Source organism: Pseudorasbora parva, chromosome 20, assembly GCF_024679245.1.
Source record: "Pseudorasbora parva isolate DD20220531a chromosome 20, ASM2467924v1, whole genome shotgun sequence".
Classification (NCBI taxonomy): Eukaryota; Metazoa; Chordata; class Actinopteri; order Cypriniformes; family Gobionidae; genus Pseudorasbora; species Pseudorasbora parva.
This window is the reverse complement of record NC_090191.1, coordinates 34,668,738-34,687,050: the sequence shown is the minus strand read 5'-3', so window position 1 is coordinate 34,687,050 and position 18,313 is coordinate 34,668,738. Positions and strand designations below refer to the sequence as shown.

At 36.9% G+C, this 18,313-nt stretch overlaps 2 protein-coding genes across 3 annotated transcripts in view; both read left to right on the top strand.

Moving 5' to 3' along the window:
- cped1 (cadherin-like and PC-esterase domain containing 1) overlaps positions 1-5,223 on the top strand; it is a 59,738-nt gene extending 54,515 nt beyond the window's left edge. The window contains exons 19-21 of the mRNA XM_067427529.1: positions 185-272; positions 391-537; positions 3,500-5,223. Coding sequence (XP_067283630.1) covers positions 185-272; positions 391-537; positions 3,500-3,739 — 475 coding nt within the window. The 3' untranslated portion in view covers positions 3,740-5,223. The remainder of the gene's footprint in view (positions 1-184; positions 273-390; positions 538-3,499) is intronic.
- Positions 5,224-6,342: 1,119 nt separating this feature from the next.
- On the top strand, positions 6,343-13,087 carry wnt16 (wingless-type MMTV integration site family, member 16). Of its 2 annotated transcripts, none has more exons than XM_067427187.1 (4): positions 6,343-6,673; positions 6,835-7,061; positions 8,829-9,115; positions 11,233-13,087. In XM_067427187.1, exons 1-4 carry the CDS (start codon positions 6,582-6,584, stop codon positions 11,695-11,697), a joined length of 1,071 nt encoding a protein of 356 aa, XP_067283288.1. In that variant the 5' UTR covers positions 6,343-6,581; the 3' UTR covers positions 11,698-13,087. The 2 variants fall into 2 exon arrangements, with proteins under 2 accessions (XP_067283288.1, XP_067283289.1); XM_067427188.1 differs by having other exon boundaries at positions 6,778-7,061.
- Positions 13,088-18,313: the final 5,226 nt, after the last annotated feature.

The following is an 18,313-nucleotide window of genomic DNA, read 5'->3' as shown; positions in this document are numbered from 1 at the left end:
AACATGCACCCAAATGCCACACAAACCAAGCCTGTTCATTATTTCCTTGACCACATTTCGATTAGCAATGTACCAAATATTTTTTCTCCTTTTTAGGGTTACTGGTTTTGCTTTGTGTGGTTTACTACCTATCTGTCTGTGTGGCTTTAGATGTTTAATATTATATCTCTAACCTTTCTCCAAGGGAGGGTCTTGAGAACATCATGGTGGTGGTGAAGTCTTTAGGAATGGGTTTCCATCTGCCCGTGGATGGTATTCGCTCCCTTCCATTGGTAAGAACCACTGGAGATCAAAAGATGTCCTTGGATCTGGTCTGTAGACCAGATATGAATCGTTTCACATTATTCATTGACAGTCTTTATTATCTTAATATTATCTCCCTGGTTCTAGAATGGAGTGCAACAACTCTATAATGTGAACAAGAATATTCTGGAAAGTGCCAAGCATCTTGGATTTGAGGTCATTGACACTCTCAGCATCACTATGGGCCGTTATAAGGAGTTCCTGCAGGGACGATGTGCCTGCCACTTCCATGAGGTAAAAAAAAAAAAAAAAAAAAAAAAATATATATATATATATATATATATATATATATATATATATATATATATATATTACACTACTGTTAAAAAGTATTTTATTCAGCAAGAACTCATTATGAAAGAATGCATTTATAATGTAACAAAATCATTTAATTTAAAATAAATGCAGTTCTTTTGAGCTTTCTATTCATCAAGAACCTTTTTTTTAATCACATTTTCCAGAAAATTTTAAATAGCAACAGTTTTCAACATTGATAATAAGAAGAAATGTTTCTTAAGCAACAAATCAGCATATTATAATGATTTCTGAAGGATCATGTTACACTAATAATGCTGAAAATTCAGCTTTTCCATCACAGGAATAACTTATATTTGAAAATATACCGAGTTATTTTAAATGACAACATTTCTTAACAATATTACTGTTTTTTTTACCAAATAAATGCAGCCTTGTTGAGCATAAGAGGCTTCTTTCAAAAACATGACAATTTTACAGGCCCCAAACTGTTGAACGGTGTTATTCCTATTAGATTCACATTATTGTAATACAGTAAAATGTGTAATACAATGATTTAAAAGGAACTAAAATTGATTAAAGACCTACTTTGCATGGATACTTGTATTTATTTAAATAATATACTATGTAGGTTTGGTTTTATAACCCGAGAATCACTGTTTCAGAATTCAGAGCCAGAGAACGTAACTTATTTTAAGAACAGTGTTGTCTGTGATAATGCTGTAAATTTGTATCTGTAATTATTTTATTATGGGTGTAATTTACTGCACAGAAGGCATATCTAATTGACTTTGTATTTTTTAGATCCACACGTACATGTGTGCGAATGAAACGGTTCTACCAATCACACTCCATTCATACATGGATATAGATCCAACACTTTTCCAGTCTTCCAGCCCCATAAATCTTTTAAAAGAGAAGCCATTCCTTTTTACTGCACACTAAATGTGATTTGCGGATCAGTTAATGAGTAATTAGAAATTAGGCGGGTTTTTATTAGCCAATAAAGAGCAGGCTGGGAACAGATGTATTAGCTCACTAAGTGTGTGAAGTGGTGGTAGAAACACCAAACCGGCTCACATATGGGACTGATATCACTGTAGAGCGGCCACATCTGACAACAGGCCAGCAGATTTAGACCAGACAAACTTAACAACACACAACATCAGGGTCTTTTTGCTTAAGTTTTTAAGGAGCAGTTGCTTGGTTTTTGCTCAGAGGAAACAAGTTTTTAACCATTAAGTATTTTGTAGAGCAGGGAGCTAATAAGAATTGGCCATTTATAGAGGATATTAAACTGAAATGGGATAAAGGCTAGTTTCCTAATTTAAAAAATGTGTCCCGTGTCAGAGAACAGAGCCACACACACGGATTGACTTAACGTTATTTGCTTACATGACCAAAATCTCTCATTCCCTGTGTACTGAGTACAACAGTCTGGTTCTGGAAGTAAAAACTCCATTAATTTTCTCCATAAGGAAATAGATTTTTAACAATAACTTTTGAACCATTAAAAACAGACCTACTGTGAGCTTCAAAGTTGTTAACCAATGGTATATGCTTTTGTTGCAGCCGTCTGCCCGCATTATATCAGCTGTTTTTTTTAATGTTTTTGCAGAATTTGTGGTGAAAAACTACTACCCATAATGCTGTATGTAAAATTTCACCAATCAGAGGGTTGTGGCAAGACATTTTTAGATTCAACAGCTTTGAATTAATAGTTTAATATATCTCCACTTTAATTTGATTGTCTGCAATGCTTCATGGGATTGTAGTTCTTTGTACTTCTCTCTCATTAAGCCAAAACTATACGCGTACACAGGTGTTCGCCGCATGCACAATTTTGAGCAATCTTTTGCCACGAGTTACATCCCATGTAAATACTGCAAAAAAATTAAATGTGCACTTGCAACGGGTTAGAAACATCCGGCGGTGTGCGTTTAGTACGCTCATACTCTTCTGAAGATGTCATTCGCGTCACGCGTCATATGTAAAAGTATCGTACCTTTTGTCTTTTTGTCTCATTTTTAAGTACTTTTTTGCTTCATATAAACTTTGCAATGTGGTGATTGGCTTGGTTAATGGCTTATAACACTCTTACAAAGACCTTTTAAAATCCCAAGGGGAAAAATACTTCTGCTAAAGAAGTGGGTGGGGACTAATGCTATAATGTGGCATATATCAGGGGTTTTCAAACCTGTTCAAACCCATTTTGTATGTCTCCCTCCTTTTACACACCTGGTTCCATTCATTATCTCATTAGTAGAGGCCGCAAGACCAGGGCTGCGTCCAAAAACCTAGGCAGCTGACTCGTTGCCCCGTTGCCTTATCAGGCAATGGCTTGTAAGGCAGCGTTCTATGCACAAAGGCACCTAACGAAACTAATTCAGACTTCTTTTTAGACAGTGTAACAGTTTAATGATCTACACCAATATAGAGCGAGCTTTGGTGAGAACTAAACACATATGTAATTACTACATTAGTAATTTCTCACTAGAAATTACATCAGAAGTGCAAAATATTGGTAAAGAAAACAACAACATACATTTACACACAAACTGACCAGCTTTTCCCCCCAGCTCAACTGTCACTGAAGGGAAAGCACAGGATTGTGGGATACCAAAGGCAGCGAAGGATACATGTATGCTGCCTTCAAAAATCGATCAGATGAAGGTCTCTCAGGAGACAGTAAGAGAAGCAAACATTACATTTGGACGTGGATTGATGCCTTCCTGCCTTCAAATGTGTCCTCCGAAGGCAGCATTTTCCAGGTTTCGGACGCAGCCCTGAATTGTGTGTATAAGGGAGACATACAAAATGTGCAGTGCTCCGGTATAGGCTTGAAAATCCCTGGCATAGATCATCAGTTAGCTCAGGTGATTCTAAAGAAATCAAATTTGACCCAGAAATGTCTTTGCCAATCATTTTACCTTGTTTGCAGGTCTTTAAGCTTCCTTTTCCAACCGCTGCTACCCAAAGGAATTTGAAGGTCTTGAGGCTTGGTGGAGAAAGTGGGAACCCGGCCAATGAGCAAACGTGGCCTCAGCAGCACGAGGAACCATCGTCTCCACCTGATGTGTCCTACCACGTAAAGGGACCAGTGAACGCGGTGTACTCGGAGATCCTCCTCAGCAGGATGTGCGCGAATCATGCCGTCAATGGGACCATTCGCCAACAGTGACAAAAAGACAATTAGCGGCTGGTGACGCTAACCTGTGCTTGTTGTTCAGGTGTGTGAGTCTGTGTGATTAGCTGTGATATATATATATGTGCTCAATGTGTTGAGAAAGGGCTAAACTGTGCACACCAAATGGTCTGAATCTACTAAACCATATGCTGTATCAACATGGTAAATCGGAGGGTGAGTTAAGTAAGTGTCTGTTTGTGTATGTGTGTTTATGTGTAGAGTGATCCAGATGGAAAAGGGGTGTGGAGGGTTCAATGATACCACCTAAAGCCCTGTCAAAATGACTTTGGCAGCTGTGGCTTAAGGGCAGGCAGTGGCTGCAGTGCGGCGCTGATGAAAAAAGACTCAAACAGCCTTTCAAAAAAACGTTCCTTCAACGCTCATGCACCATTCCTACAATGCTGCTACTGCTGAACCACGGGCTGAAATGTTCTCAATATGTTTTGGGAAGGTTTTGCGGCTGCTGTGGAGTGCCTTTGATGTCACCCTGCCTCACATTGTCACTTTTATTGAAGCTCGGGCAACGTTTTGAAGTCTAGCTTTACACCCCCTTTCCTTCACATGCCAGGTTCACAAGTATTTATGAAGTATGTTCTATGCCAAAGGTCTTATGAAGTATATTGTATGTTATAGTATTACTGCCCTACGTTCCTCACACATATTTCTACATTTATTTTTCTACCAGTGTTTTCTAGTGCCTTTAATAATAATCTGTGTACAAAGTTCTAAATGCTGTTTACAAAAAAGAGGATGTTTATACTGTTTTGATGTTAAGAATTTTTTATATTTTTGCTGGATTTACTCGAGATTGCAGGAATGCATGGCATTCCATTTGTCCATAATTTACGTTAAACAGGAAGTGGTTTGTGGAGAGAAAATTAGCAGGATTTATTTGAAATATCCCATAAAACTTATCTTCCCACCAGTTACTTGAAGTAAAATAAATGCACCCATGTGTCACATGAACCCATGTGTGGACCTGTAAAAATTCTGCTACACGCAATTACTTTCTATTGGCATCTCAGCGTTTTATGGTCATTTTATTACATATGCTTTGAATGTTTATGAAGGACTGTGCCAAGATATTTGTCTGATTGTAGCCTATGCATGAAATTTATGATTCCAACAATCAACATGAAATGTAACTGAACATCACCAACAATTAAAAATGTATATTTTCATAATTTAAAACAAATTGGTTCTTGAATTTATCAAATGTTTTTGAATTCTTCCTTTTAGGTCATATTTTAGCAGGAAAATTATTTGACATACTGTGTGGTGAAGTCCATACAAACAAAACCTTTGCTGAAAAAGAGCGCTTTCTTTTAAAATGTATTCAATAAGCTTTTAAAAAATATATATATTTATGACTATAATTACATTTCTTTATCATCTTTTTTCTTTAAATTGTAGCTAATGATTTTTTTGATTTTATGATTGCATAATGCACATAATGTTTTTCTACAACTTTTTTTTTACCCCCCTAATAAAATGCAAGTAGACCTTAATATGCACCAAATTAGAAATATGTTGCTTTCAATTTATTATATCCTGGATATCATAATGAAAATCATTAAAGTTGATTATTAATAATATGGGTACAAAATATATTCTGTGTTCATTTGCATTATATATATATGTGTGTGTGTGTGTTAGTTAGTTAGTTAGTTTTTTCAATTGGAAATTGCAATACCATTTAGTTGTTATTCTGTTTTATAAGAAAAATCGAAATTCGAAGTAATATGAAATATACAATATTCTGTAACTTTCCAGTTAAGTCAAAATAAATAAATTAATAAATATATAAAAAATTTCAGTAATAATAAAATATATATTTTACGTTAGGCTGAGCGCGTTGTTTCACCTGACGCTGCAGGTAACCATAACAACACATTGCTCTTGCAAGCATTTTCAGGCAGTATGATAATGAAGTGAGACAAGTCGGTATCACTTTTATTATTGCTTATAATACATCACTAATAGGTTATAGCACAGAAGCACAGAAACGTTAGTATAAGTACGGTAAGGTTTTTAAAATAATATAGGCTACTTTATCTATGTTAATGGCGCCAAACTAACGTGACAAACTTCGTTGCTGGTGGTGACTGACTGGTGAAAAGGTTGCGCTCCGGGAAACAGGCTAATTTTACATATTTGCTCTATTTACAATTTGTTAGTACTTTAAATTATTAATTTATTGAAATGATGTGTATGACCTTGTATAATTTGAACTCTGTGATCAATTAAGTATAATTAAATCTCAACATTTTTGCTTTTGGTTTAACGTTAGTCAAGCGTCAGGGTTTCTGTTCTTCTGCCTTTTATGTTAACCTTGTTTTTAAAATATATATATAAAATATGCTCAGTTAAATGTCCTTTTTATTCTTAACACAGTCCTTTCATCCTCACAAAAACCCCAGTGTACTTGATTCTTTCTGCCCATCACCGCGCTCGCTTTGTACTCTCTCACCGAACTCCAAGCCAGAATCGGTTTGTCCAACCAGTGTTGAGAACGGTCGTAACTTCTGAATATTAATGAGCTTTTCCAACCAATCGCGACGTAAGAGCACTGCACATGAGAGTGTTTAGTTGCGCGTTTTCCAACAGCAGCTTATAACTTTGTGTCTATTTCAGTTTGTACAGATGGCGAAGGTAACTTCTTGGTGGTTGGACATTTTTGTTCGTACCTGCGACTTAATGGATATATAAAAGGAGACTTGTGAATTTAAAAGCATCGTTTGTGGATTACATACGATATACATATTAGATGTACGTGTATCGGTATGAGTCGTCTCTGTCCTAACGTTCAGCTCGGGGCTTGTTAAATGAAGTGGACATGGATAACACCGGTTGTGGAATACATGCAATTTACCATTTATTCCTTATATGGCTTTCAGTTTGCCCTCTTTGCTCTCAGGGAAGTTGGATGTAAGTATATAAGTGCTGTTGTTTTTACTGGCAAATAATGTCTGAATAAAATGTTTGAAAATTGTGTCCTTTTCCTCGGGCCTGGTTATGGCATTTCAACCCAGGCCGACAGGAGAGGAGAACCGCTTCTGATCTTTGTGTCACACTGCTCCGCATCACAGGTGGTTGGGCATCACATCTGTAGGAGTACCCGAGAAGTTGGGTTGCGCGCATTTGCCCCTGTCGCACAAGCAGAAGGAGCTGTGCGCGCGCAAACCGCACCTTCTACCGAGCGTAAAAGAGGGCGCGCGCCTGGGCATCACCGAGTGCCAAACGCAGTTCAAACACGAACGCTGGAACTGCTCGACCCGACGGGACCCGAACGTGTTCGGCTACGAGCTCACCAGTGGTATGCATTCAATGTCACATTAAAATAGATTTCATTTAAATGTGATTAAACTGTATGCAGTTTTTTTATTGTATTATTATTTAATAAAAGTTAATAATCAATGGGGGAAATAGCCCCACGGGACAAAGAGGATTTCGCGACAATTGATAAAAACGGCAATAACATTCCTCATTTAAAACATTAATAAAAATGATTACATTCGTATAATAATTAATGATAGTGAAAAAAGTAAGCCTTTTAAATTGTCTTTTGAAGATTCCTGTATTGCTAGATGTGCAGCATTAGTCTGGTAAGGCAGGCTATTCACCTTCTGATTATTATTAAAAGTAATTAATTAATTATTAAAATTATGTCTAAAAGCAGAAAACAATCATTTACAATATATTATCCATATATGTGTTTATTAGACACTTGAACAAAAAAAATCAGCATTTTATTTTGTCATTAAACAAGTTTTATAATCAGAAAGTATCACTCTGTAATTTTCTAAGCATCTGAATGTTTTTTATTGACTGTCAATATTTTTTAATCATTAGATTTAGTGATTGATATGAGATGCTGATTCATGTGCTGATCAGAGATTTTATTCTGGGAGCAGCTGTGATGCGCATCTGTTTTAGGTTAACCATCTCTATACTAAATTTACTATGGTCTTCATCTGGCCCTGAATTGAATGCGTGCAGGATTAGAGTGATTACAAAACAAAAAGTCAACCTGGAATGATAGAACGTGTTTCTTGATTTTAGTGAATTCCTGTCCCAGAGCAGTCCAATCCAAGCTTGTTTTAAGGGTAATCTGAATCTGATACTCTATACTGTATGCCCGATTTATTACGCCTGAATTATTACCACAATCATCACAAATGCAGCATTCTATTCTATTCTATTCTATTCTATTCTATTCTATTCTATTCTATTCTATTCTATTCTATTCTATTCTATTCTATTCTATTCCAGTTATTTAGACTTCTTGCTCTGTTTAGGTCATCTTTGTTTTTAAGTAATAGAAACAAATCATAGCAGATTTTTTCTTGAGTAATTGAGAAAAAAATGTACCATGCCGTGTTAAAACATTTATAAACCAAATTTCTTCAGAAATTAATTATATGCTATAAATATTTAATGTAAGCTATTAAACATTTGCCTTACAGGACTTGCAAGCATAATTTTATGAATAAATAAATAGTTTGCTCCCAATTAAAATTTGAGGCATTTAATAAGATCTGAAATAAATTTAGATTAAAAAAAAAAATATATATATAGTTACACAGTCCCTGAAATGTACAACAGAGCCATTTAATTAATGAGCAAAATTTGTTAACACTATATTTTAGTGTTCTTATTACGCACGTAGTTACTATAGTAATAACTGAAATTATGCATAATTGCAACTAACTTTAAACCAAGTCCTAATCCTAACCTTAACTTTTATATCATACCTTTATATTTATAAACATTTACTCAGGGGGTAATTACTCAAGACTGAAATGTATAATTGCACAACAAGGACACCTTAAAATAAAGTGTTGCTGGTAATTTTTATAACATGATCTGTTCTCACAATAATAATAACATAAATAATAAAACTTCAGCCCAAATATTTTTCCCATGAATCTAAGTAACATTCCCAGACTCCTCTGCACTGATACCGCTGCACTGAGACCATTTCGCTGATGTCCTGCTGGGTGTCTTACATTCCCATATTTTCTGGTTGTTTCAACATCTCGCTTACATTCTCTTTTTATGTTTTTTTTTTTTTTTTTTTAAGGGACAAAGGAGACAGCATTTATCTATGCAGTAATGGCTGCCGGGCTGGTTCACGCAGTCACTCGCTCTTGCAGTGCAGGAAATATGACAGAGTGTTCGTGTGATATGAGCCTGTTGGGCACCGGTTCGCCTACAGAGGGCTGGCACTGGGGCGGGTGCTCCGATGACATCGCCTTCGGGACTTTGTTCAGCCGTCGCTTCATCGACAATGCAGTGAAGAACATGTCAGGCCGTGGTGAAGACGCCCTACTCACTATGAACCAGCATAACAGCGAGGCTGGTAGACAGGTGGGTGACACAGAATTACCCTTTCTAGGGCCCTATTTTAACGATCTGAGCACATGGTCTGAAGCGCATGGCGCAGGTGCACTTATAGGGCTTGTCCAAATCCACTTTTGCTAGTTTAATGACACATGGTCCAAAAGGGTTGTGCCTAGTCTCTTAATGAGTCATGGGTGTGTTTTGGGTGTAACGTACAATAAACCAATCAGAGTCTCATCTCCCATTCCCTTTAAAAGTCAGTTGCACCATGGTGGATTCGGTTTAACAGTAATTTGTGTGTGGAATGACAACACTCCTCCAGAGAGGAATCCTTTTATTTGTATTATATTTAAAGATGTTTGCGTGCTGCTGCCCGTCCCTGTGTGTGTAATAAGCAGAGTGTACACGTGTTGTGTTCCAGCCTAATAACAGATATTACTAATGTGCCCTTTAAATAACACAAAAAAATGCGCTATTGACTTTAGAGCAGGTTTTTGTTGGTCCATAGCACAGTCGTTTTCAGTCGCAAAATAGCAACATGCCAATAATGCGCCTGAACACACCTTGTTTTCAGACCAGCACACCCATGAGTGAACAGATGAGCGCGAGTGCATTTGCTATTTAAACAACAAGGCACTGGATGTGAAAATGATAACTGCGTCGGGCTGAAGCTAGCAAAAAACATTTGCATTATGCCGGGTGTGTGTTAGGGCCATTGTTTACTAGTTAGAATTATGTTGAAAGAAATGAGACGCACAACAGTGACTGCTCACTTATTTTTTCACTTAATATTCTCCAAACATACTTTAATAAAGGCTGTAATAAGAAGTCATGGACTTAAACCAGCCAGCTCTAAGACACATAATAACATTCCAAACTTTATTTGTAACAAAAAAGTATAATAATTTACTAAATAGACGAAGATAACGTACTTGGACTTAATGTCTTTTATGAAGGCATAAACTAAAATCCCTAGAAGTATTGCAAAAGATGTAATCAATTTACTATGCTTCATGGGAGTGTGTGGTCATTGCTGAACTCTTTTGCTGAAATTTCATTTTCCATCGGGTCTTTTTTATCTCTCTTCAGATTTTTAAGTTAAAATCACACTGACTTGCAGCTTTTACAGAAATATGTCACTGCTTTATATAGTTTTCATTATCATAAAATAATCATGTTTTTCTGTGGAGAAAATGGGGACAGCAAAAGAACTAGCGAGCTCTCTTAATTCAGTGCTATGCTTCCCTACATAGATGCTCACTCACTCTAATTGGAGAAAATATGAAAAGTGTGACAGTGAAGAAAATGTCACCCTTCCCTATTCACTTAGACAGCATTCTTGCAACATTCATAAAGCATTTAAGTTCTTGTCATCTTACGGCCTTGTTAATAAACACCCTAGTCTCATCTCTAAAACTCAATATTGATAAAATTGAAACCCAACACAATGTTTCCTCAGTCACCTCAAAACTTGCATTCTCTGTATGCATGACTGTTTTCTCTAGCAAATGAATCTTTGACTTGTTCTAGCTGACAATAGAAACCATTTCAAAACAACCAAATAAGAACAGAATTAGTAATGGGCTTCTTGAGCTCTGGCAATTTGTCATTCAAATGAGTTACATCTCCGCACATGTTCTTGATTAATCTAAAAAGCTGATGATTTGCATCGAATTCCACAGCCTTGACTGAAGAACACTTGTAAGTTCACAGCTCTGGTTGGAAACCACCAAGGAGCGTTTAAGGGAGACAAAATTCCCCTCAAGTCAGAGAAGGGCCCCCATAATCCTTTACCCAAACGAACGCTCCTATTTTATGAAGGTCGTCAGCTCACAAAATACAGAACATGAAGGGAAGAAAGGACATAAAATCTCAATCCGTAAAAATTATATAGTCTTTGGAAATGCGGTTTATAGCAGCAAACCGGGCTTAACTCTCCAGGCCATTTACATTAGTTCCGCGTTTTTGCTTGAAATCCAGGAAGTCTGTCAAAATAAATTGTGAAAATGTTGGAAGGCTGAAATTGAATCAGTTCACATGTGTGCATGCTACATTGTCTACAAAAACAAGCTGCTCTCCCGATCTAAGCTTCTACCTATTGTCGAGCGGATATTTAAAGCTCTCCATATCCTATTCCTTTACAGGCGGTGGCCAAAACAATGTTGACAGACTGCCGCTGTCATGGCGTGTCGGGTTCGTGTGCGGTAAAGACGTGTTGGCGCTCAATGGCCGCGTTTGAGCGCGTGGGTGCCTACCTGAAGGAGCGCTATGAGACCAGCATTCAGGTGGTGGACCGTTCCAAACGTAAGGTGCGACGTAAGGACAAAGACCAGCGCCACATGCCTATCCCCAAAGAGGAGTTAATATTCCTCAACAAATCTCCAAATTACTGCTTGGAGGACCGACGGTTGGGTGTGACGGGGACCAGGGGCCGCAGGTGTAACAGAACTTCAGCCGGGCCGGACGGCTGCAACCTGCTGTGCTGTGGGCGGGGCTACAACACACACGTGGTACGGCACGTAGAGCGCTGCGAGTGTAAGTTCGTCTGGTGCTGTTACGTTCGGTGTCGACGCTGTGAGACGATGAATGACATGCACACTTGCAAGTAGAGCAACTACTTGTGAGAGGAAGTGGACCTTCTTTGTGCCGTTGGGCCTACAAACAAGTATGTTGACAGAATATCCATGGCAACCAGCAATCCACAGCGAAAACCAGGGAGAAAAGGTATAATCCCCTCTAACTACACATGCGTAACTCTTCCCATGGGCTTCCAATGGGGATCAAGCCATTTTGTATATAATGACTGTGGAATATAACTGGAGCATAAAGGGAACTAAAATACTGGGAACTGCCGAGAAAAGTGTAAATAGATGCTTTTGTTTGGGTTTATATTGAAGGTTCCTACAGTTAATGATGAATTATAGTGGGAAGTATGTAGATAATATGCCAAGATATTTTTGATATATAGGTTCCAAATGAGAATCCCTTAAATAAATAATTCCCAAACGATGTATTCTACAATTTTAACTTCGTTTTCTGCATTTAAATGTACATATTAAATTATGAACACCTCATTTTTGACTTTTAAAAACATAATTATACTTCAATAAAGATTTTTTAAAGACCCTAAAATTTATTTTTGCTTGTGACTACTGATGATTCTCCATCTGCTCCTTCCATCCTAAGCAAATAAACACAAATAATTCCTGAAATGGTGGATAAGACATGCTGCAGCTTTGTCGATTTACAATTTCAATGAATATACCAAATGACACATTATGGTTGTTGTCTTTCTAGTTCTTATTTCTTGTGACTGATGTTTGTGTCTCATTCATTTCCTCTTAAACTGTAGCTAATCCCACACGCTCAAGCATCTCTAAAAGAGTAGTGCTTTGCTAGAAGTAGCAGAGTTGTGCCAAATACCATGGCCGCATTCTCTTAAAAGGCCTTTAAATGCTAACGCAAGTGGCCTTTTTATGTAGCCACATTCCAAGCAACATGACGGTGACAATTTACAGCAACACACGCAGAACCTACCAGAGATCTTCTGTCCAGTGACAAGAAGGAAAAAATCCTGCGAGTTCTTGCACATGCTGGCAAATCTATTAAAGTCGTTGGAAAATCTCGCTCACGTTGCATTTCGGGATTTCACTCTGAATGCCTGCTTGTTCATTCTCATGTGGTTGTATTTACCGCTGAGTGGAAGTTGCATCAAGCTCTCGGTGTAAAATTCACTTCAGATTATTCTCTATATCAACGCGCATGAGGACTCTCAACCCAATTTCATTCAATAAATTAATTCCTTTTGGAAATGTTGCCTTTTCACATGCTGTTTTAACATATCTTTCATGATATCTGCATAAATCTCTTCAATGTTCTATCCAAGAGAAAATGTGCTTTCACTAGATAAGTAAAATTACATACAGTAATTTTCTTGTTTTCTGATTTTAAAACAAGCAAAATGATCTGCCGATGGGGTGAAAAATAATTTCGATTTCAACGGCGATTAAAACTAAATTTCAAACAGAAATAAAATGATTTAGCTTGTTTTAAGTAAAAACTAAGTAAAAAAAATATGTAAAAAAGTTTAAAAATTATTTTTTTTTACTTATCTAGTAAATGCATCTTGATTTAGGAATTATATAGAAATAAGAAACAAGAAAAGCAGTGCCCACATCAAATCCACTGAGATCTTGCACTAATCACTGCAACTCTCCAGGTACATTTCAGACCCTCAGCCCTGGAAACTTGGTGGCAACCCATTCTGGAAAGAGACACCATGCGGGGCGAAAGGAGTCCACGTGTACGCATCTGTTCTCTCTGACGTACGTACAGTAGCCAACAACTCAGGTGGCTGCCAGACTTTCGGTGCCTTCTTTCACACCTCTCATTCTCTTTAGTACGTGTTTAATGGTTAAATCATCAGCAAAATGTGATGATTTGTCAAATTAAATCTACTGTACTTCAATATTGCCTTTTCAGGTTTTGTTCCGCCATTGCTAATGAGCTAAAACTGTTTCTTAATGTTCTGGAATTGTAGTTTGGGGAGGAAAAAGCAGCTCCACAACTGTTAAAACAAAGACAGATATTTCTGCAGATGAAATTCAGTAATAATCTGTAATTGAAGGATAAACTTTGATATAATTATTCCAAATTTTTTACTAGCCCAGGAGGTTTTTAAGGCACGTCCATGCAATATTTTACATTCCTTGAATGTAAGATGAATAGAATTTTTTTTTCCTGAAATTATTACATTTTTCTGTGTGTGTGTGTGCTGTTGAGTCGAGACTGAAAGCATCGCAGTGGGTGGCGCGACCACATGCGCACACGCACAATATGTTTTGGATGTAAGTTTGATCCACGCTGCCCTGTGGAGACTGGGTCATTGCTCTCTTCCTGATCATCGTTCATCATTTGTCTCAGTATGTGAATGATCAGTTATGTCCATCCAAGCATAGCATTACATCCGAAGCCAAGAGTCACGCTTTTTTCACTGGCCCATTCCTGCACGCTCTATGGGTGGTGCCATGCTCTATACGCCTTCCCAGAAGTCTGTAGGGGCTCGTGGCTGAGTCTGGTTGTGTTGGTTAAGGCCTGAGGGGTTTTGGATTGGCGGTACTGTTTTCCTGCCAATAACTGTTGCTTAAATGTCGACAATTCCCACAACAACTGCTGTAGTCAATGTTAAGATTCTACACACGTCCTTTCGTGCTTGCTCATGCCTTAATTCATTCTGTATGTTTTCTGTTTCTTTATTCTCACTATATCTCACCATACTGCTATTAAAGGATTGCTTAAAGCAATTCCTCAGTCTTTCTGATCATAATATGACATGGGCTAGCTTTTCTTGTCTTATGTATGGGGGTAATATGAACAGAATGGATCCATCCATCAATGGCATCATGGTATCTGCCTCCATCTGGTGGAGTCACAGAGTCTTGCTAGAGAAGACCACAAGAGGGAGATGAAGGTCATTATTTCAGCACCGACACTCTTAGAAAATAGATTTAGGTTTATTAAAACCAATTAAACCAACCAAACTAGGCAAGACAGGCGAGAAGTGTTTTCTCTAGGACAGCATCTCTGTCCCAAGTTGAGACACTCGCACATTGTCCCCCTTCTTTTAATTAACCTTAGACACTACACACAACATTAAAAAAAATAATAATAATTAAAAAAAAGTATAGGGACTGAAAAGATGTGGGGGGAGGGTTATCTTATATTATTATCATACTATGTGAAATTAATTGATCCATTGAAAGTGGTGACAATGATAAATATTACATAGAAGAAAAAAAAGGGACACTGATTATTACAATGATGACGGTATGATGGTGAGAAGTGATGGTAGTGATAATATAATAAATAGTAAATGGGTAATTTTGCTTATGAATACACACACCCACACACACACCCACACTCACCCACACACACCTATACATTAACACACTTTTATTTCACTTCTAGAATTATGTAATTACTCGATTGTCAATTACTGCACTATTGTGGTTTGTATGTCTGTATGTCAATAAAAATAAATAAATAAAATAAAAAAAACAATTCAACTAAAACTTTGTTTTGGTTTGGATGTTTTTCAGAAAACTGTGTTAAATAGATTAGACTAGTTAATGAAAACATTCTATAGTCGCCTCTCTCTCGCTCTCTCTCTCTCTCTCTCTCTCTCTCTCTCTCTCTCTCTCTCTCTCTCTCTCTCTCTCTCTCTCTCTCTCTCTCTCTCTCTCTCTCTCTCTCTCTATATATATATATATATATATAGTCCACATTTTTAACAATATTTATATATTAGGACTGGGAAAGAAATCATCATGATTATCCAAAATAAAAATTTGAGTTTATATAATATAGCCTACGTGTGTGTAGTGTATAATTATTATGTATGTATAAATACACATGCATATGTACAACAAATATGTGCATGCATATACTATTTATAAATAATCTTATATTAAAAATAATATATATATATATATATATATATATATATATATATATATTATATATATATATATATATATATATATATATACATGCATGTGTGTGTATATACACAGCATGCATATATGGAGCGTGCGTAGCTACTTTTTCTAAAGAAACGCATTAAAATTGACCACCTTTGTCATGCCTTGGCTTAAGACCTCGTTCAAGTCTAGTCGCCTTTATTTAATACAACGTTCGCATTCCATATTTTGTGCCCATTCGCCACTCAAACACATTTTAGCACATCTTGCCGCCAAAAACAACACAAGGATCTTGGAAACAACACAAATGGATGTAAGAAGGTCCCTGGCTTTGTACATGGTAAGTATTATATCTCTCAAAACCCAAATTTATCTTTCTAGTTGGCATTGTGCACTCCCGCTATCATTGTTGGCTCTTGCAAGCGTCTTTCTGAACAGAAAGAAACTGACTTAATTTTTCTTGTGGTGAGTCTTTAGGCCTGGCCTAGATTCGTTGTTACCATATTGCACATTGTGTTCTTGTGGTTGGGGTGTCAATTACAGTTTAAATGGGATAAAAACCGTGTTAGATTTTTAAAAGCTGGTTGCAAGTCCATTCAGGGCAGTTTCCAGAGAACCATTTTAAATAGCTTTTGGGTGGTAGGCCACTAGAGAAAATTGAGTGGGTGGTCATGGATGGTTTTAATTTGTTTTCATAAGCAGTTTAGGAAAAACAACAAGCAAAAAGAAAATTAATTGTATATGCATTGTACACTCATGATTACAAAACATACTAACCTCACTAGGCCTATATAAAAATAAATGCACACACATATAAAGGAATTCACTACTATGAAAGTTCTGGAACTATGAAAGGAAAGTCATGATGCAGCAAGACATACAGGAAGTGTGTGTGTGTGATGGTATTTTCACCTGACCACTTGGCTTATTTATGAGCGAGGACATCCTGTGATTCTTCTGCCTTCAGTTCTATTTGTTCTGTACACACACAGACACACACACACATACACACCGGTTTCATTGCTTCTGGAAATCGACCAGCTTCTTCCCAGCATCTACTGGGTATTACTTTTCAGCAAATATTTGCCTTTTTGTATTCATAACTGTAAATATGTTATCATGAATTTTCTCTCACCAAGACCTCATGCTGCAAAAATCATTTTCTTAATCAAGTTTTCTTGTAACATGTAGAGATTTTTAAAATTATATAAATTTATTTCAAAGTCAAAAATGTGCTTCTGCTTTTTCCGCTCATGTGTATGTGAGACACAGCACTGTTTTATCATATTGGCTACATTGTGCGTGTTGAAATTTGCTATAATGGTACTCTGTGCATTCACTCTGTGCTTACTATGAGACACTCGTTGCACACTGCAGTAAGCTGGATAGAGATCAGGCATGGTAAAACATGGTACTTCTCGCAGTAAATCAAGAAAATGAGTGATATAACAATTATTCGTTTTCTGTTGGTAGAAAAAACACACAGGTATACCGATCATTTCGTGTCTTAAGACATCAATGTATCGTCACGAGCCACAGCGTTTAATATGGATTTGTATGTATGTGTTTTACTCTCATAGTGGCTCTCATATAAAACACCCCATTGACATGCATTATAAGAGCAACGGTTGGATTTAAAAATCTTCATTTGTGTTCTATTGAAGAAACAAACACACCTACATCTTGGATGCCCTGGGGGTAAGCAGATAAACAACAAATCTTCATTTTTATGTGAAATGAAAGCTTTAGCATAAGTTCTGCTGGGAAGATTTAATTACTACGTCACTTAATGCCTTCACTCTAATCCAATGATATCCTCATGCTCACGGTATAAAGGCTCTGTACTTACACATGTTTGAGTTCGCAGATACTGAAGCGACGATTACCCCCATCCTCCCCACCACCACCAGGATGGCCCTGTCCATACCCTGCCGGGGGGTCGGCTGCGCCCCTGCCCTCGTCTTCAGGCAGGAATTGCAGACCCTCGGATTATGCTCTTCGGACGGGGCCTATGCCAAATGACTCTGTACACTATCAGCTTGCTGAGCTGTTAATAAATGCACTATTGTTAATATATTTCTCCCGAGTCTTTCTGGTAGAACTATCCCTTTAAAGCATGTTTTCAAGGTTTCTACTAAATAAAACCAGAAATGGAGGGTAACGCGTGTAAGATGTGATTGATAGGCGAGTAAAACTGCTTATTTCTCTGGATTTAAACATTCTTGGAAACATTTGGGATAATGTAAGTATGAACGTTAAAATATATAACACTTTTCTAGTGGTTTTTGGATATTCCAATCCAAAAATATTACATATTGTGCCTTTAAAATGAACAGTAAACCATTAAAAATAAACTTATATATTACAAGTATATATTAAGACCAAAAATATTCAACACATTCTTTCCATATTGCTTCAAAAGTTATGTTGCTTAGTTTAAATAAAAATAAATGAATACAAATTCTGGAACAAAAAAAAACTTAACATATATATATTTTTTAACTAAAACGAGTAATTTGCTTCAGGTCACTTTGACCCTGGAGGAAATGCTTTGCAACCTGAAAATGAGGATAGTATGGTTAAGAATGTGTAGATCATTTTCTGAAAAACAATAAAAATGTTAATGTTAAAATGGTAAAAATATGTTTTGGTCCTTTTTGTGTTTTGTTTTTTGCAGTGCAGTGCACTTGTCATCTTAACACAGCATCACGTAAAGTCTTCTTCTGTTTAATGTCTTTATGTTTTT